The following is a 27,662-nucleotide window of genomic DNA, read 5'->3' on the forward strand; positions in this document are numbered from 1 at the left end:
AACTTTTCTGAGTCAATCTTTTCTTAAAACTCTAAAAAACCTATGAGAGGCCAAACCATAGAAGCCTTTTAACCCAATCATCAAAAATATTCCCCTATAATTCTAGTTTTATTTGGGGGGATACCTTTAATGGTTAGTATTCAAATTTAAGGTACCCTAATTGGGGAAAGAAGTCTAAATCATGGAATATTATTTAACATTAATTATAAGCAAAGAGTTTTCTTTGCAACCTCTTGCAAACCTCTTTGCTTCAACTGTCACTTATTTCTTCTGCTTTCAATCATTATCAGAATCGTATCATAATCAAAAGTGTTACTACGGAAAAGTCAAGCTGCTTGAGTAGAAGGCAAATTTAAAAAAAAACTTTAAAAAAAGATTTGAAAGCTTTTGGTGGAGGGAGACTGTGACTTTTCAAGGAAGAAAACAGATTTCTAGAAGTCAATCAATTTATATATCTAGCTAGCCTCTGATATGCAGATCAAAACATTGAAATTTTAAAACATTCTCATCTGTAGATACTAAAATCTAAATATCAAAGATCTCATTTATTATAATTAAAGCTAAAGTCACTTACAAAATCTTTCCACTATCATCTAAAACCACACTCTTCCCAAATTAACCCTAAATGTGTATTACAGGCCATACACATATAATCCAATCACAAATCATGACCAAGTTCCTATTGCCTATGAAAAGCCAGTTAATGATATCGTAAAACAGGGACTCAAGTTTAGAAAAAAGTCTTGAAGGGTATTCTTTAATTCAATGAAGAGAAATGATTATGATAGAATCTGTTTCTAAGAAATCACAAATCCAAAGAAAAAATATTCAAAAAGTTAGTCATAATTCAGACAGGATCAGGCATGTTCAGGATGGTATGGCAGTAGATAAAGTTAGTCATAATTCAAAGTAGAATGAAGTAAGCATATTGTACATCAGTGAGAGATGGTCTGCAAAGAGCAATATTTGTGAGATAAAAAGTGCAAGAATGGGAAACTTAACTGGATATGGTGGCATGGGCAATAAGGAAAGATGACAATTTCTGGCGTAAGTACCTGGTACTGCACTGGTACCATTAACTATGACATGGAATAAAAGCAGATTTGAAAAAGGCCATTGGAGCCATAAGACAGCCACGAATTATGGCTAGAGTTCAAGAGAGTTGGGAAGGTACAAAATCTGGAACTCAGCAGCATAAACTAGGTGTTTGGATGTTATGTGGCCAATTTGATCACTTAGGGAAACTGAATAGCTTAAGGAAACCAAGAACAAAATATTAAGAAGGATAAATATTCAAATGGAGGAGAAAAGAATCAAACTCAGGTAAGGAGACTTAGAAAAATTAGATACATAGGAAAAGAACTGGGATGATATACTATAATAGATGCCAAACAAGGAAAGAGTTTCAAGAAAGAAGGTAAAACAAGGAGAGGTAAAAACACTAAAACATTGTAAAGTGGTTAAAGCACTGATATATATTTCAAACAATCTTAATCTCATTTAAAAAGCAGGCAAAGTCAACCAGGTGTAGGCGCTCACGCCTGTAATCCCAGCACTTTCAGAAGGTGAGGTGAGAGGATCGCTTGAGCCCAGGAGTTTGAGACCAGCCTGGGCAACATAGTGAGAAACGATTTCTACAAAAAATAGAAAAATTAGCCAGGTGAGGCAGCACACATCTGTAGCCCCAGCTACTTGGGAGGCTGAGGCAGGAGGATTGCTTGAGACCAGGAGTTGAGGCTGCAGTGAGCTATGATGATACCACTGCACTTTAGCCTGGGCAACAAAGTGAGATTCTGTCTCTTATTTAAAAAAATAGTAGGCAAAGTCATTAGATGAGATTTGGAAGGTAGGGAGTTTGGGGAATGGGAGACAATACAGAAGGTAAGAAATAACCACTTGGAGAGACAGAATATACTGTCAACTAAATAGAAGTGATGAGGGATACCAGGAAGAGCAGATGCAGCTGAGTTGGTATTAGAAGCAGTCAGCTAAGTTGTTTATATTTTTCCTTTTACCACCAAGTAACAGCCCAGTATCAGCAGTGGAATTTAAATATCCACATACACCCTATCACCAAATATCTACGCTATGCCAGGCATGACGCTATACACTTGACAAGGTCCCTCATTTTAATCTTCATGGCTTTCCTTCTCTTTCTCCCCTGCTTCCCCTGAACAATTCAGTGCTAATGCCATTAGATGGGGCAGAAAGCTGGGAGCCAGAGCCACAGTGAAGAGAGCCTGAGACATGGGGGTGGCTACGCATGGAGTATTGATTGGACCAAGCGGGACGTGGAAGGGGACTCTGTCGCGTGAAAGGAGTCAGAGCCTAAGCAGGGTGAGAAGGACAATCATGTGTGGGGGTTACCCAACAAACAGGGTGTCAAAGCTCAATCAGGGTAAGGAGGACATCCACTTGTAAGACATTCTGGTGTGAGGTGTTGCAGCATGAGAAAGATGAAGAGGGTATCTGCATACAAGATGGGATTGAAGCTGAGATGGGAGACTGGTTATATATGTGGGGATTAATGTCTCAAAATTCTAAAAATGTTCCTCTCTGTTTACTCAGTATTTATAAATCTGTTAATAAGAGATTAGTTCAATAACTTAAAAGTGCTATTTATAAATACGGGAATGGTTTAATAAATATATTATGGAATATTTATAGAATAGAATATTATAGTCATTAAAATTATATCTTTTAAAGGATAGTGATATGAGAAAGCACTTTTGATAATGTTACATGAAAATAGGAGAGTAAAAAAAAAAAATGACCCTAATTTTCTTGAGGAAAAATCACAATGTTAACAGGCTGTGTGATTTTAATTTTTATTATACTTACCTACATTTTCCACTTGTCCTATGATACACGTGTATTACTTTTACAATTATGATAGAAACAATATTTATTTATTTATTTATTTCCCCACCCCTTTAAAAACAATATTTAAAAAATCAAGAGGAATTGGAAGCTAATATCCTTGAGTAACAAGTGTTAGGCACTAGGCTAGGTGCTTATGAATACATTTTCCCATGGAAAAGTACAGTGAGTAGAGGGTGGCAAGTCATTCAGAAAGCAATTGCCACTGCTCCAAATCAATTTAATAAAGTCTCATTATGAAAATAAACCATGCTTTTCCTAGAAGATATATAATAGAAACTTTCAGCTAAGAAGCTATATTTTTTTTTTTTTTAGCAAAACTGTGAGAATTCTAGTACTATAAAAGGGTGGGTAGATAGGTTAGATCCATCCACCCATCCATCCATCCTGGGACATCAGAAAAAAAGTGAGTTAACCAAAATGCTGAAACATACCAATCACCCAAGAAAACAACCATATTCCATCCTTGTGGCAAAAAGGTAACTTAAATTGCATTAGGTGGTGATGAAAAGAATTCAACTGGTTCACACAGGAAAGGGAGGGAATGGAAAGAGGGAGGGAGCCAGGCAAACAGCTTCATGGTGGAACTGGGAGAACTCCAAGTTCTAGAAGAAGCCAAGGAAAGAAGACTATCGTCAACTCTTCTGGCCTCTGTAGCAATGAGCAGGGGTTGGCCATATGAGAAGCAGCAGCAGCCATGGACTATTTCATCAGATTCCTCCTTGTTGTTTCCCTTCAGTTCTCAAAGGAGATTAAAAAGATTAACCCTCAGAGCTAGTAACACTTACTAGATACAGTGTGATTTCAGGGGTCACTCAACAGTCCTCGAATGCCATGCCACCATCTTTAATATTTAAAGATTTAAGGAACTAAATCTTTAATTTAGAGATTAAAAGCACATATCTAGTTGATTCAATATCTGATTCTCATTTACACTTAAGTAAAATCAGTAAATCAACCACTAAGCATAAAGGACTGAAGTTCTGCTATATTCTGAGAAGGGCTCCCAAGCACCGTGTGTGTTATTTGATCCTGCACATCCTCCTCCCCAACAATGATCCAAAGTAAGACATCTGACTCAAGCTGAGCCAATCAGATTTTCTCTCCATTCCAAATGTCAGATGAACAGGAGAAACACAGAGATGGAGGGCCAGCAGGGAGGAATAAAATTAACATTAATAACAGAGTCCAACAGAGAAGTTTTTAGAAATTCTGCTGCTGAAATTCTGTGCTGAAATTCAGCACAGCCCTGGTTTGCCTTTCCTTCCCAAGTCTTAGCTGTCTGCTGTTGGCACAGTTTACAAGTGTAGTGAAAAGTAGAAGCAGACAGTGGCGTTTTTTCCTGGCCCAACTTTAATGAGAACATTGCTGTTAATGCAAACCAATACCACTCTGCATAATTTACGAAGACTGTTTATTTTCCAACTTGCTGGTACATGGCAGGATGTTCTGAGTGGATTTATTAATCAAACTACTATGTGATTAATAACCTTTCCTAAAAAGTAATATTAGCAAAGATAATTTAACTTTTGCTTTTCTACTTAACCTAACCTGGGATCATGAATTGTGAAGACCCTGAAAGGTCGTTAATTATCTTAATCATAAGAAAATAATCCAAATATACTCTACTTTGTCAATCAGAAAGTCAAAATACTTTATCGAAGGTAATATTAAAATTCTATTTAACAAACCTGTAACATTAATTCCCAAGTGTTAAAAGCTTTTAGAGCCAAATCCATAAAATTTAAAATAATCAATTGATAATTATTTGGATTTTTTGATAAATGCTATTTGAGTTATTATGGAGTGGAAATTATTGAAAATTATTTTAAATAGCTTTTGAAAGTCCAATTATTACTTAAAAATCAACAACTTGGTTTAAAAAATCAGGATTGACTTCTTTAGCTTCTAAATCAGAGAAACACAGTGAAAGATGGAATATAAACTTTACTTTGTCTTCATTTTACCACTAATAGTGTTGTTCTTATTTTATATTCCAAACTTAAGGAGAAAAAGAACTCCAGAAAACATGAACTTCATCTTCTCATATTCATCAACATTGGTCATAATTCTCTTAGTCACACATGCATTTATAACATTACATTTACTCAGTTAAATAACATTGACCAAAATCAACCTAGTCAGTAAATGTGTAAGACTTATCATAGACTAGATACATACACTTAAGTTAAAATACTAGTTCTATGAAAAAACAATAACTGCTGCCACCATTTATTGAGCATTTGCTGCTCCTTGGTAGCAGTCCAGGCAGGGAATGAGACACAGAGGACAAGTTTAATGCCACTCATCTACCTGAGAGCCCATAGCCAGGTGAGGGAGAAGTAGAAGAAACAGGCCAGATTTGGTTGTAAAGTTGGGAGTGAAATCACCAAAAGTAAGAAGTGCAGATACTGAAGCCCAGACCAACCGGGTTTAAATTCTGGCTCAACTATACAGTCACTATGTGACCTTCAGGAAATGACTAGACTTCTCTGAACTTTACTTTCCTCAGTTTTAAAATCGGAATAATGGCAGTAATCCCTATTTTATACGGTTGTTGTGATTATTAAATGTATGATAAATACTTAGGACATTGTGTAGTACATAGTAATTATTCAATAAATGTTACCAGGGGTTTTTGTTTTTGAGACAGTTTCCCTCTGTTGCCCTGGCTAGAGTGCAGTGGTGTGTTCATAGCTCACCTGCAATCTCAAACTCCTAGGCTCAAGCAATCCTCCTGCCTTAGCCTCCCCAGTAGCTGGGACTATAAGGTGTGCGCCACCATGCCTGCCTAATTTTTTCTGTTTTTGGTAGAGACAGGGTCTCACTCTTGCTCAAGCTGGTCTTGAGCTCCTGAGCTCAAGTGATCCTCCCACCTTAGTGTCCCAGAGTGCTCTGTTACCTGTTATTATTTGTCAACAAGTACAACCATGACACAGGAAGCTCTGGGCCAAATACTTAAACAATGTAATTTAATCCTCATGACAACTCTTTAAGTAGATAGAGATATTCCAATTTTAAAGAAAAGGACCATTTACAATTGCTACAAAAAATAATAAAATACCTAGGAATAAATTTAACCAAGAAAGTAAAAGATTTCTACAAGAATACTATAAAACACTGAAGAAAGAACTGAAGAGGTTACAAAAAAATGGAAAGACATCCCATGTTAATGGATTGGAAGAATTAATACTGTGAAAATGATGATACTACCAAAGGTGATCTGCTGATTCAATGCAAACCCTACCAAAATACGAATGACAGTCTTCACAGAAATAGAAAAAACAATCCTAAAATTCCTGTGGAACCACAAAAGATCCTGAATAGCCAGAGGAATCTTGAGCAAAATCAACAAAGCTGAAGGTATCATACTACCTGACTTCAAAATATATTACAAAGCTATAGTGACCAAAAGAGCATGGTACTGGCATACAAATGGACATGTAGGCCAATGGGACAAAATAGAGAACCCAGAAATAAATCCACATATTTACAACCAACTGATTTTCAACAAAGATGCCAAGAACATTCAGTGGGGAAAGGACAGTCTCTCAATAAATAGTGCTGGGAAAACTGGACCTCCATGTGCAGAAGAATGAAAATGGACCCCTATCTCTCACTATATACAAAAATCAAATTAAAATGGATTAATATAAGTCTTATGTAGGTCTTATATAAATATAAGACCTAAAAGTACGAAAGCACTATAAGAAAACATTGGTGAAACACTTCAGGACATTGGTCTGGGCAAAGACTTTTTGGGTAAGATCTCAAAAGCACAGGTAACATAACTAAACATAGACCAATGGGATAATACACACTAAAATGATTCTGTGCAGCAAAGGAAACAACAGAGTGAAGAGACAACCTACAGAATGGGAGAAATTATTTATAAACTGTCCATTTGACAAAGGATTAATAACCAGAATATATAAAATACTAAAAAAACTCAATAGCAAGAAACAAATAATCCAATTAAAATATGGGCAAAAGATATGAGTAGACATTTCTCAAAGAAGACATACAAATGACCAACAGGTATATGAAAAAATGTTTACCATCACTAATCATCAGAAAACTGCAAATTAAAACCTCGATATCATCTCACCCCAATTAAAATGGATATTATCAAAAAGACAAAAAATAATAGATGTTGGTGAGATGTGGAGAAAAGGGAATGCTAATACACTGTTGGTGGGAATGTAAATTGGTACAACCACTATGGAAAACAGTATGGAGGTTTCTCAAAAAACTAAAAATAAAACAACCATATGATCCAGCAATCTCACTGCTCCATATGTATCCAAAAGAAAGGAAATCAAGATGTCAAAGAGGTATCTGCACTCCGATGTTTTTTTGCAGCACTATCACAATAGCAAAGAGATAGAATCAATTTAAGTGTTCATCAATGGATGAATGGATAAAGAAAATGTATATATAAACAATGGAATATTATTCAGGCATAAAAAAGAATGAAGTCCTGTAATTTGCAGCAACATGGATGGAACTGGAGAACATTATGTTGAGTGAAATAAGCAGGCACAGAAAGACAAATATCACATGTTCTTACTTATATGTGGGAGCTAAAAAAGTGGATCTCATGGAGGTAGAGAATAGAATGATGGTTACCAGAGACTGGGAAGAGGGGTAGATAAAGGTTGGTTAATGGCTACAAAAATACAGTTAGATAGAAGGAGTAAGTTCTACTGTTTGGTGGCACAGTAGAGTCACTACTGTTAACAATATTGTATATTTCAAAATAGACAGAAGATTGAAAATATTCCCAATACAAAGAAATGATAAATATTTGAGGTGATGGATATCCTAAAGGATTTGATCATTACACATTGTATGCATGCATCAAACTGTCACATGTACCCCATGATATGTACAATTATTATGTATCAATTAGAAATTTAAAAAAGTTTTAAAAATCGAACAGACATAAAGAACTTTAATCGAAAGTCAAAAGATAGCAAACAACAGAACCAGACTCAAACACAGGATGTTTGACTCCATGGACTTTGCTTTCTGTTTCTTTTTTTTTTTCCTGCTTGATTTTTAAGTTATCAGGATTCATAGAGTACAAATACAACTCATACCTGTGTGTGGTACAAATTCAAATTGCTTATGTCAAAATGAACAGGAACATGTATTTAAAAAGCTCTCAGATACTATGCTAGAACTTTCTAAAAAGTCAGCATTATCACTCACATTTTAAACATGAGGAAACTGAGTCTCAGAAAGGTTGAAATAACTTGCCCAAGGTCAGACAGATTTTAAGATACAGAAGTTGGATTCCACCTACAGGCACAGATGCCCATAGGTGTTCCATTACATAGTGCTACCTTCCTAAAATAAATATGAATTGTCTTTTCTCAAAACAATAACAATTTGTGGATACTGCTAGTCTTAGTAACATAAACCATTTCAAACTACTTGTTTAAATAAGAATTAAGTAAACACACCTATTTCAGATATATCCATTCTTTAACTTGCTGAAATTTGTTTTTAATTTATTCAATTCCTAAGAATAGCTATCACTTTTCTTTATATTCATGACTGTAATTAAAAGTCCAACTTTATTACTTCTTTTGCATATAAGAGGCTAAATGCCATCCTGGGAGAGTGGGAAAGTTTCTACCAAGGCACTTCATGTGGCGGGTGGGGAGGAGGAAGTGTTTAACATGAATGTGTATATTTCTGAAATCTTCCTCATCTGTATTAACTACTTTAATAAGAGGTATTGGACATGATTTATCCCCCAAAATATAACTTGTTTTAAAGTTCAGCCAACCTTGTAAATTCCTTGAATTTATTAAAACCAAAAGATCACATGCATAGGAGAACTGCATAGATGTTCTACTGCATCAAGCTATAGATTAAACATTTACTTTATTATACCTATCACCCAATCTAAGATGACGTTCAGAGCAAAAAGTAAAAGCTCTCATGTATTTCTTGTCAACTGTTATCTACTATTAGATAATTTTTTTCCTGTTATACAACAAAATTTCTTAGCTGCCTCACCTTGGATGGAAGGCAGTTAATGTTAATAATGTAAATGATAATAAGAACAATAATAGCAGTAGCAATAAATAGTTAGCATTTATCAAGTGCCTAACATACTTTCCATGTATTAACTAATTTAATCTTCCTAACACTATGAAGTAGATATTCCTGTGATCCCTATTTTATAGTTACTTAGGTTGTACAAGGTTAAACAGTAAGTAGCAGAACACAGGAATTCAAACCCAGACAGCCTGGCTCTACAGCTGAGCTCTTACCCATCAATCATTTAGTTCACATTCCCACACAAAAACTACCCTATGTTTTCTTCCCTTGGTTCTGATCACTAAGAGGTGTCTGGGAAGGACAGCATTTAATCCCTAATCATTGTCAGATACTTCTGTCTCTATTGACCCTCCATGGACTGTCTTGCCAGCAGGGAAGCTGTCAGAGCCTGTTAAAAAAGCAAATAAAAATATACAAAACTCTTCATGAGGTCCAACTTAGCTCCCAAAATATGTACAATTATTACTATCATTAGTAATCACAGGGTAATTATAAGGATTAAATGTGCTAATACTTACTGAGCTAACAATAGTCACCGACATGCAAAAGCTCAATAAATGTTAGCTATTGCATCATCTGGATGAATTACCTAATGCTTCTTTTTCTGTCATATTGCAGCATGAGACAAGGAAAGAATGCATATGACTATTTGCATTCTTTTAGTATTCATCACAGGATATACTCTGGTTTATCATTCCAAAACATAACCCTGACTAAAGCATATGTACATAATATAAATCAAGACTACAGCACCTTCCTTGTTTGCATATTTCTAACAGTTTACTATAAACAGCATGAAAAGCTGTAACATATTTTAAAGCAATTTAAATGCCAAGAATATTAACATGTACTGGTTATTTAAATATTTTTGTATTTTAGGAAATACCTAACATATTATTGCTACTCATTCATTTGAAATAAACAATGGGGCCAAGAAACAGATCTGAATTATTCAAAACTTGTTTGGCTTCCTTTTAATTACTTATCCAAGGTAAAATTAAAATGGAGAGAAAAGATAAACTGCTTCTGAGTGCTTAGTCCAGGTCGCCCAGAATTCGAATCCAGGGAACCTAGACCACTGTCATCACTGGTCAAGAAAAGGTTTGCTACAATTGCGAGAGTCCGGTGGCCCTAGAATTGCTACTAAGGGTGACTACCAGTAGGCCTATAGAAGCTATACCTTTAACCTTCACTATGCAGGATTAGGGGAAACTGTGCAGAGGAAGAAATCAAACACTCACTTACAGTATTTGTTAAATTTATAATGAAATATGTAGATAAGACTGTGCTAAAGTACCAATCTTTGTCAAGTACATTGTGAAGGATTTGCAATTTCATGCTGTACAGACCAGTATTAACTTCCATTACTGATAAAACAACTGAGGCTTTAAGAGATGTCAGGTTTTACACCTAGTATTTGGGGGCAGAAACCTAAGTTCTGCCTTCCAACTTGATGCTCTGACCACTGCACCACACTCTCTTATGTAAAGTATTATCTACAGGATAGTATTTTCCTAAGTATGTCCCACAGATACTTGGGGGAAAATACTAAGTCAAATAAATTGAGAAAATGTTTTCTCTACCCACCTCTTAGATAGTCACACTGCACATTATTTGCACAGTGAAATTCTGTAATCATAAAACCCGTTTACCTTTGTCTCTCTCACTTATTTCCCAAAGTGATTTAACACAAAATCCCTTTATTCTACTAACACTTATTAACATCATGCAGGACACACTTTGGGAAATGGTACTATAAGCTAAACTATTTGGATTAATACTTAATATAAGTATAGTTAAACAGATTTGATTATTCAATAAATTAAACCAAGTCACTTGAATAAGTGCCTAGCTTGGTGCATGGCACATCAAAGGTGCTCAATTTAAGAATGAAGAACCATATGAACTAAAAGCTTAATTTACATATTATCTCCTGACAGCACTGTTATCAAATTAACAAACATTTCCAAGTATCAAGTATAACGTAAGGCCCTGAAATAATGGAGATAGAAAAATAACAATTCTTACTCTCATGGGTTAACAGGGGAGATTGATTATACTGTAAGTCAGGCTGTGATAAGTGCTAGAATAAAAAAATGCCATTGTAATATAAATGTATAAGAATAACTAATATTATAAAAGAGATTCCTAAATAATTGTTGTTAGATGAAGCAGAATGAATTTAGCTTCTATCTATACCATGAACATCTCAGGATATTTATATCCAGGATGGTAAAAGAGAATCAGGATCTATCTCTTATTTTCCCTGTCTCCGTCCCTATGGAGAAAGGATTGCTTCCAATTCAAATTTGTTTCCTCAAGGAATATAGTCAAATACTACCAGGGTAATGTCAAATAGACTCAAGCCAATCTGAATAAGCTCCTATTGTCAAGATAGAACTATCTGAGCATAATTAAGGACAGTAACTCCAACAGGTAGAAACATATCAAGTATCTTTAAAGCCAAGAGTTCATAATGATAGTTAAACGAACTAGCAACACAGTGTTGAATTTTGGAGGATGCTAGGTAACTACTGCCACATTACTTTGTAAAGTTGGAAAAAGAGAAAGAATCAAGAGAAAAAAAAAAAAGCATGATACTACTGCCATGAAAAGAACACACACAACTTTTCTATAAGAGCACTGGCAAAGAGATACCTAACCCAGTTTCCAGGGTATTATGAAAGATGTGCTTGAGGGAAGATACCAGCTTTGAGTTTTAAGAACCAGCTTGAGTTATTCAAAAAAATTAAGAGTAGAAGTGGGCATACTAAACACTAAAGTGAGAAACAGCATGTAGAGACTTCAAATAGTTATATTTGTTGGAGGGATGGTGTTAGAGGTAAGAAAAGTTGAAAGCTGGAAGGGGAAAGAAGTGAGGTGGTAAAGCTAACTGGAATTAGATCAGAAAAATCCTTAAAGGCCTGGTGAAAAAACTTAGGAGTTTATACCATATACGAAAGAAAACCTTTGAAGAGTGTTAAACAGGTAAGTAAGAAGGTCAAATTTTTGTTTAAGATAAATCAATCTGGTCTGTATAAGAAGAAACTATTCATATTTAACTAGAACAAGAATGAAGGAACAATGAAGGAAGGGGATCACAGCAGACTTCAGAAATATTTTAAGATAAAAGCAGCTCATATTAGTGGGTCCAAGTTCACATCTTTTCTGCCATCACTAATAAGTGAAGCACAGAAAATTGTGAACAGAAATCATCTCTTACTGTTACTACCTAAATACTATAAATGTAACATGCATTTTTACTGATGAGAAAATATCTAGAAAATACAGAAGAGGATTAAAATAGTTTTTAAATCATCTCTAATTCCACTATATATGGCTACACTAACATTGTGGTATGTATTATTTGGGCCTTTATAAACTCTACATATGTGTACATGTGTTTACAAACTTGGCTTATCATTATATATGTGGGTTTACAACCTATTTTCTTTCCACTTTGCTTCAGAAGCATTTTTGAAACATTCTTCTAAAACTGTTTAGTCTAGTATCCTCTTATATGAAATTTCTGTCAATGTCATGGCCAAAGAAGTGGTGGTTTATTATTTTAATTTGCAATTCTTTGATTACTGGTGATGTTAAACATTCTTTATGTGTGCTAGCATTCTCTTTTCTTTTGTAAATTACATGTTTATTCTGACATTTTCTATTGGAATGTTTGTCTTTTTCTTTTTATAAATAAAAAACACATAACTGGCCTAGCACAGTGGCTCACGCCTATAATGCTAGCATCCTGGGAGGCCAAGGCGGAAGGATCACTTGAGCTCAGGAGTTTGAGACCAGTCTAAGCAAGAGCGAGACCTTGTCTCTACAAAAAATAGAAAAATTAGCCAGGCGCAGTGGCACGCCCCTGTAGTCTCAGCTACTCAGGACACTGAGGCAGGAGAATTGTTTGAGCCCAGAAGTTTGAAGTTGCGGTGAGCTATGATGATGCCACTGCATTCCAGCCAGGGAGACAAGAGTGAGAATCTGTCTCAAAAATAAAATAAAATAAAGAATACGTACCTTTTTCTGGTCAAAAGAAAAAAAAAAGCAGTAACAGCATGGTGATTAGAGGAACAAATTTAGAGGGTACTTTATATGAGTTCCTACAGCACTTTAAAGATAATTTTATTGCAGCATTTACCATAAATTATAATTGTTATTTGTTTACATTTTGGTCCCTCCATGATGAAGTTTCCTAAAGAACTCATTGCCTGATACATAGTAGGCCCATCATAAATGTTATTTAAATGTTGATGGGTACACATCCTACCAGGACATTATTTTTTGTAGAGAGAGAGTCTTGGTAATAAAAGTCATTAACCCATGTGTAATAACACTTTAGCTCTAGAATTATGCTGAGACCTTGAAAAAAGAAAAGAAAAAAGTAGAGAAAAAAAGAAGAAAAATAGTCTTTAATCTTAAAAATCAAACTGTGCTGGTAAAACTAAATGTAATGAATTTTCCCTATATAACATCAATGTAATGAGGCTCTACCTAGTAATTTTTTCTCCTAGTTTACAACCAGCAAATAAAAATAAACCACATAACAAACTGTCACAATGGACCAAAAAAGCAGTAACTGCAAATACATCCTGCAGCCTACCACTTTGAGATCAGAAAAATAAAACCTCGTTCCTCTGATTCCTCAAAGCTCTAAAAGAATTAAATTTTAATAAGGCCACCTTACTAACTAGCTCTTTCTATGTTTTTTACTTGTTTAGAGATTATACTAAGCTCCACAAACCAGATAAACCAAAGTTCTATCTGTAATTCTGATCCCATCATAGAGGATAGGGGAAAGACCAAAAACAGAAAGCAAACTAAAGCAAGATTCCACTTAAAATGACCAGGTAAAATATATCCTAACAAAGATATTAATTCTGGGCAAAAGTTCAAATGGCAAACTTTTAGGCTGTACAGCTTTCTCTAGCTGTGAATCCTTGGTACTGAATCAACAACTTTTATTTGAATAAACTCTATGGGCCACTGGGCAAAGAGCAATTTAGCTTCTATGTTACTCTGCTAAACAGCATTTATAAATGTCATTCTTTGTAGAACTATAAACATACAGCAGTTAACAACAGTGTTTTAGTTACAGGCCTTTCAAAATGGGTTCATTTGCCTAATTTTAGGCTGCCCATGGTAATCTACCAATTTATTTCACCACTATGTCTGTTACCATGGTTAAAGATAAACTGACTGCAAGATATCTGGCATAGAACTGGCAAACATTATATCCTTGACTAACATCTTTATTTTAAATCTATTCATCAGAGAATGAAAAAGGTTAGAGACTAGTTTTCCAGTAAGTCATAAAATATTTTTCTTTCCAACACCCCATAGGTATAAGAAGCTTCATTTATTAAAGAACTTCAACTCTATTCAACTAACACAGTTTCTTGGATCTCCTCATACCTGTGTAAACAACTATTTTAATTTTTAGGCACTGTATCTGGCAACTGCTGTAGGCAAGTACTTCCTTTAAATGGAATAAAAAAAGTCATAAGCAAATGACTACAGCATTTCAAAGAAGTGTATATTATATAGAAATTCCAAGTTCTGATGTACCAAGGTATTTGCAAAACAAAAGCAAAACCCTTCTATTACCAAATACTTACCTTCTAAAGAGAACAAATATGAAATAAATACTAAGCATTTGGATGTTTATATAATGCCTGAACATGGTGAATATGTCTCAAAAACCTTAAAAATAAAGAATTTTCTACTGATACTGTATTTATGAATTGAGTACTGTGTATAGATCCCCTTGGATCCCATAAACATTACTGTAAAACAGTCTAGAAGGTTACTGCTAGGGAGTAGTGCAAGGTATTTTTTTCTGTGCTTCCATTTTCTTTACCAATGGAAATTGAATCTACTCTCTCTTTTAAGTATAGGTACTGCTAGTTAAAAAAATGAAATTCTATAAATTCATGGTACAGTTGACAAGATCTCTACACTGGGTTTTAAAAAAAAGCAAAACAAGACCTGGAGTTCATCTTTCAACGTCTCAGTTTTCTCATCTGTAAAATAAAGATACTAGAAAAGTTAACTTCTAAGTACCTTTCCCTTTATACATCTCTGATTCTTTAGTAAGGTTAGGTTCTAGCACAAGGTAATCTCAAAGAGTGATAGCCACAATCAAAACAAAACCAAGCAAACAACAAAACCAAAAGAAATGAGGGTTTCTGAATCACCAAAAAAGCTATAAGCAAAATCAATTCATTGGAGTAGTCATTGAATTTTTACCCAAGGAGAAGATTTCTCTCATGTTTTACTTTAGAACAATGTAATTTGTTTACCTACAGTTCTACTAACTGATAAACAACAAATCAAGATAATGCTACAGAAGTGAAAATTCACACAAAGGACAGATAAATCACAATGTATCATAGACCAAAGCCATAAATAACAGATAACCACCACAAATCAGGAAAATATTAGAAAATGGTCATTATTCCATTTGCAGTGTTAAAGAACTTTTGAAAAGAGTCAAAATTAAAACAAAGTTTCCTCATTTAAAGAAAGATTCCCAGAGAATTTACCAAACAGCATAGTGCATTCCTCAAAATTACCAAGTACGATTGTGGTGGTAAACTTAAACTATGTCTGCCCTTCTATTATCTATTCTATCTACTTTTTAACGCATCATTTGTTTTGCTCCTTCCCAAAACACCTCTCTTTACCATGATAACAAAGTACTTCAAAGGATCTCAAATAAAGAATGATACATGCTTAGGAAAAAACTATTTTGCGTTAGAAGTTAAAGCAAAGGATAAGGGACAGAGACATTAAATGCACGTAAGGAATTCTCAAAAATACAAAACAAACTAGACCACTTCTTCTAATGGTGTTTTTCCACTTAAACAGATATAGAAATGTCCAATTTCAAAAAATAATTAACTAAACCTTTTATTAACCAAATATATTATGAATAACACTCCATATTCGGCAAAAGTGAACAGAAGTCAGAAGAACCGCTATAGCAATATTTGTTGAATGTCTACTGTACACCAAGCACTGTGCTTGGTGTTTACATATGTTATTTCATTTAATCATCACAACAATCTTAAATGGATTCTCATCTCAATATTATAGGTAAAGAAACTAAGGCTCAGAAAAGTTAAGAAACTCACTCAAGGTTAGTAAATAAAAATAAAATCAGCTAACTTGGGATCACTCAGGAAAGCCAAACATATCCTCCAGTACAGAATCAATCTAAACTATTACACAATTAGCCCCGAATACAAAATCCTATAGCATTGAATACAGGGATGGTTTTTCAATAGCCTGTAGCAATTACAGAAAAAATACATTCTTCATACATTTGATTTCAATAAGAGTTTGAATTTTTAAAACTTCACACTTCAACTCAACTGTTACAATTTTATGACTGAAACAATACATTGATATTTTATATACATTTAAATGTAAACTTTTATATATAATATTGTTTGGTCCTAATAGAAACAATCAGCATTTTAAGAGACAGCCAATAATTTATCATCAAGTAGGTTTGACAATCCTCCAAGACTAAGACACTGAGAAATGTAAACTCTGGTTTAACTTTCATGTACTTTTTTTTTTAAAGTTAAAGAATATTTATTATATATAATAAATAAGATAGCAAACCTCATAATAGTTAGATTAGATAAAGAACCCAAATACCTAGGTATGTCATAAGAACTGAAAGCAGGAAATTATCCTTGATTCTACACAAATTCATTTCTTAATACTTCACATAGGAGGAACTAAGTGATTAACAATCTTAAAGATATGAAGAACATACTTAGGATCCTGGTCTTCCCTTACTCAGTTCTTTACTGGTAGTCTAGGATACACCTACACAGAAGGAAATAAAGCTACAAATCTCCACATGGAATCCACTGAAACCAATAATATGCTTCAGTTATACTTCTGCAGTGGGTTGAACAGTGTCCTACAAAAATTCACATTCGCCGGAATCTCAGAATGGTTACCTTATTTGGAAATAGGGTCTTTGCAGATGCAATTAGTTAAGGATCTTGAGATCTTAACTTAGGTGGGCCCTAAATCCAATAGAAAGAGGAGAGGACACAGAAACAGAGTGAAGACAGGCACGTGAAGATGGAGGCAGAGTGGAATAATGCATCCACAAGCCAAGGAACAAGAAGGATTGTTTACCAGAAGCTAGGAGAACACCTGAGACAGTTTTCCCTCAGAGCCTCTCTCCAGAAGGAACCCACCCTGTTGACAGTTTAATTTTGGACTTCTGGAATCCTGAATTTCTGCTGTTTTAAGTTATCCAGTTTGTATTAATAGTCATTTATCATAAAAGATCTAGAAAACCAACATAACTTCTTATAATATCTTGATAATAACCACTGAGTTAATCTATTTCATTATCACAATAAATCAAACCATGAGAATATATATGAAAGCAGTCTGGAAAAAAATGCTATTTAAATGTATGGTCGGTACTCTAACATCATCATTCCTGCTGCTGTTAAATTAACAAATATGTATATGGAATACTAAGTCTACCTTTTTTAAAAAAGGTATATACCTCTCCAAAAACTCTCTCATCAGAAGTCACCTAAAACATTTCTTAAATTAAACAAATGAATTACATAAACATCTTCTCGGTCTGTTTTTCACAGGAACTTTAGTATAAGAGGAACAGTGGCCTGAAAGTCAGCAGGCCTAAGTTTGGTTCTATCACTAATTTGTGACCATGATCAAGTTATTAGCATCTATGGGTATCAGGTTTCTTGTCTCTAAAGGAAAAGATTTAATAGAAACTAGATAATCTATAAAGTCAAACTCTTGACTACCACATAGTATAGTTTCTTTTTTCCTTATAAACAAATAAAACTAAAACCCAAATTATTTAGGATACAGATACTCAAACTGGAGAGAGTTTGTGTGGGTTAAAAATTAAGAACTTTAACAAAAATGGGGAAGAAAAATCTTAAGTAAAAAGGGAAACATTACAGCAATTTAACCAACCAATCTATTTCTACTAGGGTAAGTCTTATTTTTGGTAAATGATATTAAAAAGGAAGAGGTGGAAAACATGATCAGTGACTGAAAGCAAGCAAAACTGAGGTTTATAAATGCCACATAATCATGACTTCGCTGTATAAGTGTTAGACAACAAACATCAACTAAATACCCACTGTTCTAATACTGGATAATAGAAGTCTGACATTTTAGATTTTTCATTTACAAGTAAGAATCTTTTTAGCCTCAGGAGAATCTTCAGAATCCATGAAATAAAGTACCCTGATAAGTTTGGGGAATATGAAGCAACAATAATAGTAACTCTCATTTACTGAATGCTTACCCAGTGTGAAGCATTAACATTTTTCATATATCAATAATTAATCCTCAAATAAATACAAAAGATGGTATTATCATCCCTTTATATACATGAAGAAAGGTGGAATGTGGAAAAGTTAGGCAACTTATAAAAAAATTGATTAATTGATTAATTCCATGGTTCAAGACTTTCAAGAACAAGGATTCAAACCTCTGCTTTTTAAAACCCAAAACCTGTGTTCTTGTTACCTATTATGGTACAGTTCCATATGGCAGTCACCCTCAGAGTGTTGTGACTGAAAGAGAGCATGAAGTTTTTTGATGTGAGTCCTGTTTTACACATGGGCTCAGTCTGTAAAAATTCATCAAGCTGACTTATATTCTGCATGATTTTCTAAATATTTACTATGCTTCTAAAAAAAATACACACAGACACGCACCCCCTCTATGCATTTAGTCAGGACTCTTTCTTTTGCAAGTAAAAATTCAAATCAAACTAGCTTCAACAAAAGAGGGGGAATTTATTGCCCGGCTAAACTATTCAAAAGTCGGGGTAAAGCTAATCTCAGGGTGGAGAGAATCCGGGCACCAAAGTACCATGATGCCATGTAGTTGTCTTTATTCCCATTCCTGACCTTCTCTGGTGCTCTCTCTCGTTCTCTCTTTCTGTCCACAACTTTCTACATGCTGTAGTAACAAATGTGGAGGCTGCTCGAGACTTTCATCCTGCACAGTGCTCTTTCACCCATACCATATTATAATATAAAGCATGGTAATTTAAAATTACATTAAAGATTTAATAGTACATATGAAAATATAGTTCAAGAAAGAAAACATAGAAGAGAAAATGTAATAAGCCCATTTGTCTACGGCTAACTACTTTTTAGTAGATCTTAATTTTCTATCTACAACTATAACCATCCAGAGGCAAAAGAGGACTGAATGGGAAACTATATCCCATCAGAAAACATTTCTGTGTGTCACTTAGAATGCTTTCAGCACCAAGAAACTAAAAACTTCAAATGACTGAAAAATAAGGGGATCTATTATCTCACACAATAAGTACCACCAAAGTAGGACACTTTCAGGGTTGATTAATCCTGTGGTTTGGTGAAGTAAGTCTTGAAAAAATCAGGTTCTTTGCATCTTTTAATTCTGCCATTCTCAGACTATTGGTAAGCTCCTCTCATGGGAGCAAGGTCACTATAAAAGCCCAGGCAGCAGAGCTTCATCCACCAATATCCAGAGATAGGAAACAGACCCTCTATTTCATGTCATACTGTATTAAATTAGTTAATATATGTAAAGCACTGAAAAAAATGCCTGACACATAATAAACATCATAGAAATTTGTTATTGTTATTATTGGTTCTGTTTTTAGGACATGAGAGACTTTTCTCAGAAGGCTTCACGTCTCATTAGCCAGAACTGTAATACATACCTCAGCCAATCACTAGCAAGGGAAATAGAATACCATGATTGGCTTAGACTAATCAGGATTCACTCCCTCCAAGACTTTAGATACATATTCTCTGGCTATAAGGCCTTATGAAGGAGAATGAATTCCTTAACAAAGTAGAGGCTCTTTCAACAGGGAAAAAAGTAACGTCAGGAATGGTTCTGGTAAGGAAACCCACTGAATCCCAGTCCTCCATACAACCTTTCTTCTCAAGGAGCTTTTAATGTATTAACTGCCATATGAATTGTATTTAACTCACACTAGTTTTGAGCCTGGGGCCTCGTGAAGCATATGTAACTTATACATCTCTTCACTTTGGGAGCCATGAGAACTATTTGTCAAGTTGCATATAACTCACGCACAGAAAACAATAAAAAGTAACAATTTTTTCATTAAATTAGAAAGGATCATTTTGTTTTTGAAGTTTTTATTCTATTTTTGTAATAAAACATCATGGCCCCAAGGAAAAAATTTTTTTTTCTAGCATGGCAGTCAATGTGTTAAAAGAAGACAAGTCTGAGGCATCTTGGGGCTTGTTCTGACACCATGGAGAAAGTCCTCTGTGGCAGGAAGGAATCCAACCCAAGAAAAGCGAGCAAAAAAGGCAGACAGATACATCTAATGATGCTCTGGTCTGGAGAGTCAGTCAACCTTGAGATAAGTTTCACCACTCTGTGTGGTTTAGCTTGAAAGCCAGTAAACTTCCCCTAATAAGACAGCTTACGCTGGATTTGTCTTACTTGCAAAACAATACTGACTGATGAAGGAAAGATAACCAAAAAGGTAAATAACTGCACAGGTTTCTGGAGTTGAAAGTTGAGACTTGATACTTCTTAACCGTTTGTGCAACCCTGGGCAGGCTACCGCTCTGAAATACCCCACGTGTACTTCAGGACGTACACACACATGTACACACACACACACACACGCATGTGAATGCACAGACACATGCACGTTAACATAGCTGAACTTTACTAAAAAGGTAGAGAATTTAAAGTTCCCAACTATTTATAACTGACAACAGTTGTCAATTAAGGTCATTACTCAGGCTTGTTTCTCATTTAAATTACTAAATGAATCCCACTGTTGGCTCATATTTAGAAGTCATTGAACATATTTATTAGTTTTCTTGCTGGCCACTGACTCCTTAAAGGCAATGACCAAGATCTAAAATCTATATCATATAGTTCTTCCTCAGTTCTGTAGGCTAAGTTCACTATTTTACTATTTCCATATGATGTTGCTAGTGCTTTTCTTCTCTTTCAAATTGGGGAGTATTTCTAAGCCACCCTTCTCTTACATATTCATCTCCTGAAAATAAGACCTCATTCTCTCGTAATTTGATCTGCAGTCACAATACAATCCTATGGCTCATTATATTGTTTAAAGGAATACATAAGTGTCAATTATCTTTGAATCCTTATAACTTAAGGTTCCTATTAAGATGCCTTCCAAAAGATAAATAATTCCTTTTCCTTGGAAACAAGAAACTAGAAATATGAAAGCAAAGTATTTTGTTCAACTGCTCACTATTAACTAAAGACTATTCTGGTTTCTCCCCTGTTGTCATTCTTGTTGCATTAACTATTCCTCCAAGTTAATAACTGAAAACTACCTTGTACCAATAGGAACTTTGAAGTTATTCATGACTATCATAGCTATAATAATACAAAATGAAGTTTAAAATTAGATATTAAAGGACTTTAAAAATCTCAAGTAAACCATACATAGAATAATTTATTAAAAAGTACCTGATATTTAATTTGAATTTCTATATACTTCTATAATAACTTAAAATAATAGCTGTGCACAGTGGCTTGCAACTATAATCCCAGCTACCCAGGGGGAGGTGGGAGGTGGATCACTTGAGGAGTTTGAGATCAGCTTGGGCAAAACAGCAAGAACCCCTTTTTACAAATAAAGTGAAAAAAAATTAGCTGGGCACGGTGGTGCACACCCATAGTCCCATCTACTTGGGAGGCTGAGGAGAGAGGATCACTTAAGCCCAGGAGTTCAAAGCTACAATGAGCTATAATCATGCCACTGGCACTCCAGTTGGGGGGACAGAGTGAGACTCCATTTAAAAAAAATTTTTTTATTTTCTCCTGTAAATTTCACATCTGTTATTAAAGCTCATGTTAAAACAGTCCACAAACAAAGTAATAGCCTTTGGGGCCAGTGTTCAGTACTCAAAATAAGTATGTAAAAATGTTACCATTTTCCAGTGGGGAAAAGTGATTCTAAATTGAGTTACTACCAAACAAATATTCAATAAAAGGAAGGCGAATGTTTCTTGGTTTTTATTTACAGTGAGACTGCCCATCAAAAGCTGGATACTATTGATTGACAGTCACAAAATCAAAGATTGTTAAAATATCAAAACTTTTAAAAATCATCTAATCCAAAACTTCTTAACTCAGGTTTCAAGACAGATGTGACATTTTGTGTTTATGTACATTATATACATTTTTCTCAAAATAAGATCCTTAGCTTTTATCACAATTTTAAAGGGATCCATAATTGAAAAGAGAACCATTATCTAGTCAATATAGAGAAGTAGAAATTGAGGCTCAAAGAAATAGTTATTTGTCCATGGTCATATAATCAAGTACAGTTACAGTACACAAGAGTTCTTTCCACTGCAGCATAAACACTTATAAAAGGATTTTTTCTAAGCATATATTTAAGAGAAAAACAAATCTGAATGACCTCAGAGTAGTGAGGGAACTCTCAGGCTAATGATAAAAGGAAATATTAACGGCAGCCATGAAGCATGACTTGAGAAAAATCCATTCAATATGGAACAGAAAGACAGAGGTTCTAGGAGAGTCATTTCCAAGAAACTGATAGAATACCTAAATGTGACTATTGCAACAAAAGAAGTTTTACTGTTCTACCAAAGACTTTGAAGAATTCAAAAAAAAAAAAAAAACCTAGCAAAAGGGAAAAAAAAGTCTGCAAATATGGTAGTACGTAACATGGCCCAGCTCTACACAAACATAATAATGTAAGCATAAAATGAACACTGATTTGACCAAAATTTTTAGTCACCGAGAGGATGGAGGGAGGAGGCTTAGGAGGAACTTATAAAAAGCTAAATCCTAATTATACAGTCAAAAGTCAACAAGTAACATCTACAATGAAATGACCAAGAAAAGACAAGGTAGGTACATTTAAAAAAAGTAAATACCGTAAAAAACAGTGTTATTTAACAGGGCACATTTGCATTTTGAGCAGGGCAATTACTTGTTATATGGGGCTGTTTTCGAGCACAGGTTAGCAAACCAAGATCTGTGGGTCAAATCTAGATCATTGCCTGCTTTTGTAAATTCAGCTTTTTTGGAACACAGCCAGGGCCATTCATTTCACATATTGTCTATGGCAGCTTTTGAGCTACAATGGTAGCACTGAATAGTCGCAGCAGAGACCCATGGCTCTCGAAGCCTAAAATATTTACTATCTGGCCCTTTATTGAAAAAGAGTGCCCACCCTAGTTTAGAGCATTTTTATGACATTTAATACCTCTGACTCCTATCCATAAAATGCTACTATCCCCCCAAAAGTAATTATGAAAATTAAAACCTCACATCCCACATTTGCAGTCCCCCTCCCCAACTTCCTAGCAGGGATAAGAAGTGGTAGAACTTCAGGTTCAGAACTACTGAGCTATAGAGTTTAAAATGATTGCCTCTGGGGAGCAGAACTCAGAGACTGGCTGAGGACAAGGAAGGGTAGTACTAGCGGCTGCTTTTTTTTTTCAGTAAGCTTTGAAACACTAATCTTTCAAAATATTCACATGTATTTCTTTAAGAATATTAAATTTAAAAGCAAAAGCAAAAAAAGGTGCAAATTAAATTTAGTTAATGGTTCTGGCAACTGTCTAATAAAATATGTGATTACATTTGCTGGTATATTTTACAACATGTGTTATGGTTGCTCTGGAAAATTTTTTGTTTACATACATCCAAAGCTGCTAGGTAAATGACCCTCAGATAAGAGAGGTGTTACTGTGCTAACTTAATGTAAGTATAATATTTCAAACCCTCCGATCCCAAGAAAGGTCAACCAGATATGTTCTATAAATGATCTTCAGTGAAGTCTGAAATGTTTAACATAAGAAGCCAAAAAGAGAAAATATTTGATGAACATTACTTTCACAAGTAGAAATTAGGAAAGAGAAAAACTTTCAAAGATAAATGTAGGAAATTTAATTTGTTTTTAGTTTTCTTTAATTCAGAATTTTCTCTTATTTAGCTCTTTAGATAAGCAGTCTTTTTAAGTTGATGAGAAATTTAAACATAAAGGCGACACTATACAATCTTTTGTATAGAACTACAAAAGATTGTATTAATAGTATGTCAGCATCAATATTTTCAATTAAGTACCCTATGTGAAAAATTTATTACGTATCCATGGCATGGTCTACCCAGAAAATAAATAACACATACAAAGACAGACCATATTTGTAGGTTTGTCTAATCTCTAAAGTGTTTTAATTATCACTTATTTTCAATTCAACTAAATTAAAAATTGTCTGATTTTCTCCCATATAGGAAAAGCTTTATATATTAATAGACACCTGAAGAATAAAGCATCAAAATGTTTTAAAAGGTGAAAACAAACATAATTCACTACATACTCAAAAAAATCTAAGATATTACGTAAAACACCATACATTTTAAAGAATGTAAACACTCTTCAGGAGTATAGTTTATTGTTTTTTTTTAAAAGGCATATATTCTTTCAAACTTTATAAAGAAAAACATTACATTGGTAAAGTTTATTTTGAAATATATAGGATGACACAGGTAGTTTAGTTGTAAAAATTCTAAAACATCAAAATAAGCATTTACTATTTCAGTTTATAAAATACAGTCCCCAAAGGTTTATTTTACTGAAAAGATTCACCTATTGAATTGTAAGTTACAAAAAACAGGTTAAAAACTGTTGATATAAAATTATAAAGCTATGCTAACCTTTCTTTTAAAAAAATTAAAGAAAATTTTTAATACTATAAAATGCTAATATATCTATAATCTTGGAATCTGGTTTATATTATAACTGATCATAATTAATCTAGATATTTTGATATTATAGAATAAAAAGTAAAAAAATATTTTTAAGCATCACCTTTCTAATTTATTTAGAGGTAAAATACCACAAGGAAAACTAAAATAATCTTCCTCTTCCACTAAAAGTCCTAAAATCTATTTTGTCATTATTTTAGGCAATATTTGACATAAATCCATAGCATAAATAAACATGCATTTTTGGAATTAAAACATTTTAAAAGTTAAAAGTTTTGACTATCAACTTACCTTCTTTTGATACCAGACTATAGCATCTGTGACTTTGGACGCCATTTATTCCACTGAAATCACACATTAGTCATTTTAGGCTGTGCAAGAGAGAAAAACACACAAACAACTTTACTTCCACCTTCCAAACGGAGACTGAACAGCATGCATAGGTAACACTCTGGTTACTTACAGAGCAAAGGGTGTATGACTATACTTATATTACACCCTTCCTCATTACTATTTTAGCAACAGGTCCTCTTAAGTAAACAAAAATCAGTTGCCATAATAAAAGAAGGTTCTTTTAGCATGACTGTAGCACTTGAATTTTCTTACAAAATAGGTTGAATTTTTTTAAAAATAAATCTTTTAAATATATTTGAGAATTTCCCAGGTTATACTAAAAATTTTTCATTTATAAATTCACATATAATAAAAACCAGTTCATTCACTCAGTCACAGATCAGTTTTTTTATAGTTTTAGGAACTAGTGTCAATTACTATTGCTAGAGGATAGCTTAATAGAGATGCCAAAATTTATAACTGTATTTAATTTTCCCTGACACTCAGTAAACACAAAACTGAACTAAAATCAATCCAAGAAGCCTAAAATTTATTTTTAATACTAAGCCAATATTAGTTAATAACAATAATAATTAATATTAAGGACTTCCCAGATATCACAGTTTCTAATATTTAGAAATATACCCCAAGTCATTTTACAAGCATCTTTCTTGTGTTTGTCTAAGAGTATTGGGTTCTAAAAGATTCCTTAGCTCTAGAGAGAATTCCAGACTGATTCCAATTAACTACAAAATACTTTTCTAGTCATAAGATGACACTGGAATGGAGGGCACTGCTGGTCTGGTGTTAAGAATGAACCTAAAACAGCTTTAAAGGCAGATACTGTCCCTAGAACTTGTTACAAACAAGGATCATCTAAGGCCAGACAGGATCTCAGGGAAATTCTGGGGTAAAGCACCCTGCTGAGCCAATCCTAGCACAGGCAGATCTGCAACTGTAGAAAAGCTACCACTACAATTTGCCACAGTAAACAAAATACCAGACATTTTATATACCATTTTTGGGAGCATGTATGCTTCTGGAGCATATTAGTATTCAAACATACTGAAAATCATTGGCAAGTTCAAATGTTCAGATGACCAACTTCTACAATTTAAAGTAGAATCTACTTAATGCCTGTATTTTTGAGAGTGTTATAACCAAATTATTTTATTACCTTTCCTAACATATTAATGATTCTGTCTTTAACTGATTAAATTCTAGCAAATTATATTTGAAATTCCCAAAAAATACCCTGACATAATGGAAAGAGGAGGGGAACCGAGTCAAAAGACCTGGCTTCAAATATTGGCTCTGTTATCTAGTATATAATATTAAAGAAGTTACTTAATCTCTTTGAACTCCAGTTTCTTTCACTTGTAAAATAGGAATAACCGTATCGACCCATCCCTTACAGGATTTTTGTGATCAATAAAAAATATACATATAATGCCTACCACAGTCCAGGACATACAGTATTTAATTCAATTCTAATTATTTGTATTATTTTTATGTTAAAAAATTCCCCAATCCAGGAACTGAGAAGTATTTATATTTCCTTTTTTAAACATGGCAAACAATTTGGAGAGGAATACATGCAATCACGTTCTGTTGACACTGAAAATAAAAATAGCTACCTGATTATCTTAAAATCACAACATCAACTCTCAACTATATACACATGGATTATTTAGATATTTCAAAGTTCATCTCCACTTAAATTTCTCAACAGGTGTGGCCACCTTCATTTCTTTCAACAGGGTTTTTTTGGAATGCTTTCCCTAACTGACTTAAAATCTCTCATTTTGGTTTTTCTGTCCTGGAAAACTCTGGGTATGATTAACCACATTTCATCTTAGAGGTTTTCTTCCCCATTGATTTTGACAGGGGACTATTCATTACAACACTACATCTTTATATTTGTTTGTCAAGACAATTTTGTATGTTTCCCAAATTGATTATAACCTATGTGTCCCATGCAAACTATGAAAAATGGTACAAAAGTATGAGAATATCAACTTTTTACTTTACCTCCTTTTTACTTTACCCAATCTTTGACAAAAACTCCAGATTATCTACCAAGATAAAGATCCTCTCTCCTAATCCCCCAGAGTGTAAATAATATACATTTCATATAAAAAATGTGAAAGGATTTTTTTTATCACCCATTCTATGAAATGTATGAGACATTTAACATGTTTAGGGAATATTTAAATGGTCATATACAAATAATAGTGTTTTCTGTTTAAAGAAAAAGTTTCAATGAAAATGAGAAAAACACTGCCTCAGAATAAAATGATCCAAAAGACTTTAAAAAAATATATTTTGGTTTACCAAGCTACACTTAAAAATAAATTTCAAAAATCTAAAAGTACGCTAGATATATAAAGTGTTCTAAATATTTTTAATTATATTTATCTGGGTGTGCAGAAATAAAAATTCCATCAATTTTCTGTTTTTAACAAAATCTTTCTCCAGTAATGGTACGGTTTGCTCTATAAACTCATTTAATGGTTTTTCCATTATGTCAACAACCTTTCAGTGACACTGAATGGCTCATACCTATTTTTAACACAGGTTTT

The 27,662-nt window shown here is 33.8% G+C and overlaps 1 protein-coding gene across 9 annotated transcripts in view; it reads right to left on the bottom strand.

Annotated features, from left to right (window-relative positions):
- The window catches only part of PHTF2 (putative homeodomain transcription factor 2), a 116,316-nt gene that overhangs the window by 57,591 nt on the left and 31,063 nt on the right, over positions 1–27,662 (bottom strand). For 8 of the 9 annotated variants that reach the window (XM_069462650.1, XM_069462652.1, XM_069462647.1 and 5 more), the window contains exon 2: positions 25,039–25,118. In XM_069462650.1, coding sequence (XP_069318751.1) covers positions 25,039–25,083 — 45 coding nt within the window. In that variant the 5' untranslated portion in view covers positions 25,084–25,118. Of the gene's footprint in view, positions 1–25,038; positions 25,209–27,662 lie in introns of those variants that run through there. The other variant, XM_069462646.1, reaches the window with a different exon arrangement.

The sequence above is a fragment of the Eulemur rufifrons genome, chromosome 29 (genome assembly GCF_041146395.1).
Source record: "Eulemur rufifrons isolate Redbay chromosome 29, OSU_ERuf_1, whole genome shotgun sequence".
In the NCBI taxonomy this organism is placed as follows: domain Eukaryota; kingdom Metazoa; phylum Chordata; class Mammalia; order Primates; family Lemuridae; genus Eulemur; species Eulemur rufifrons.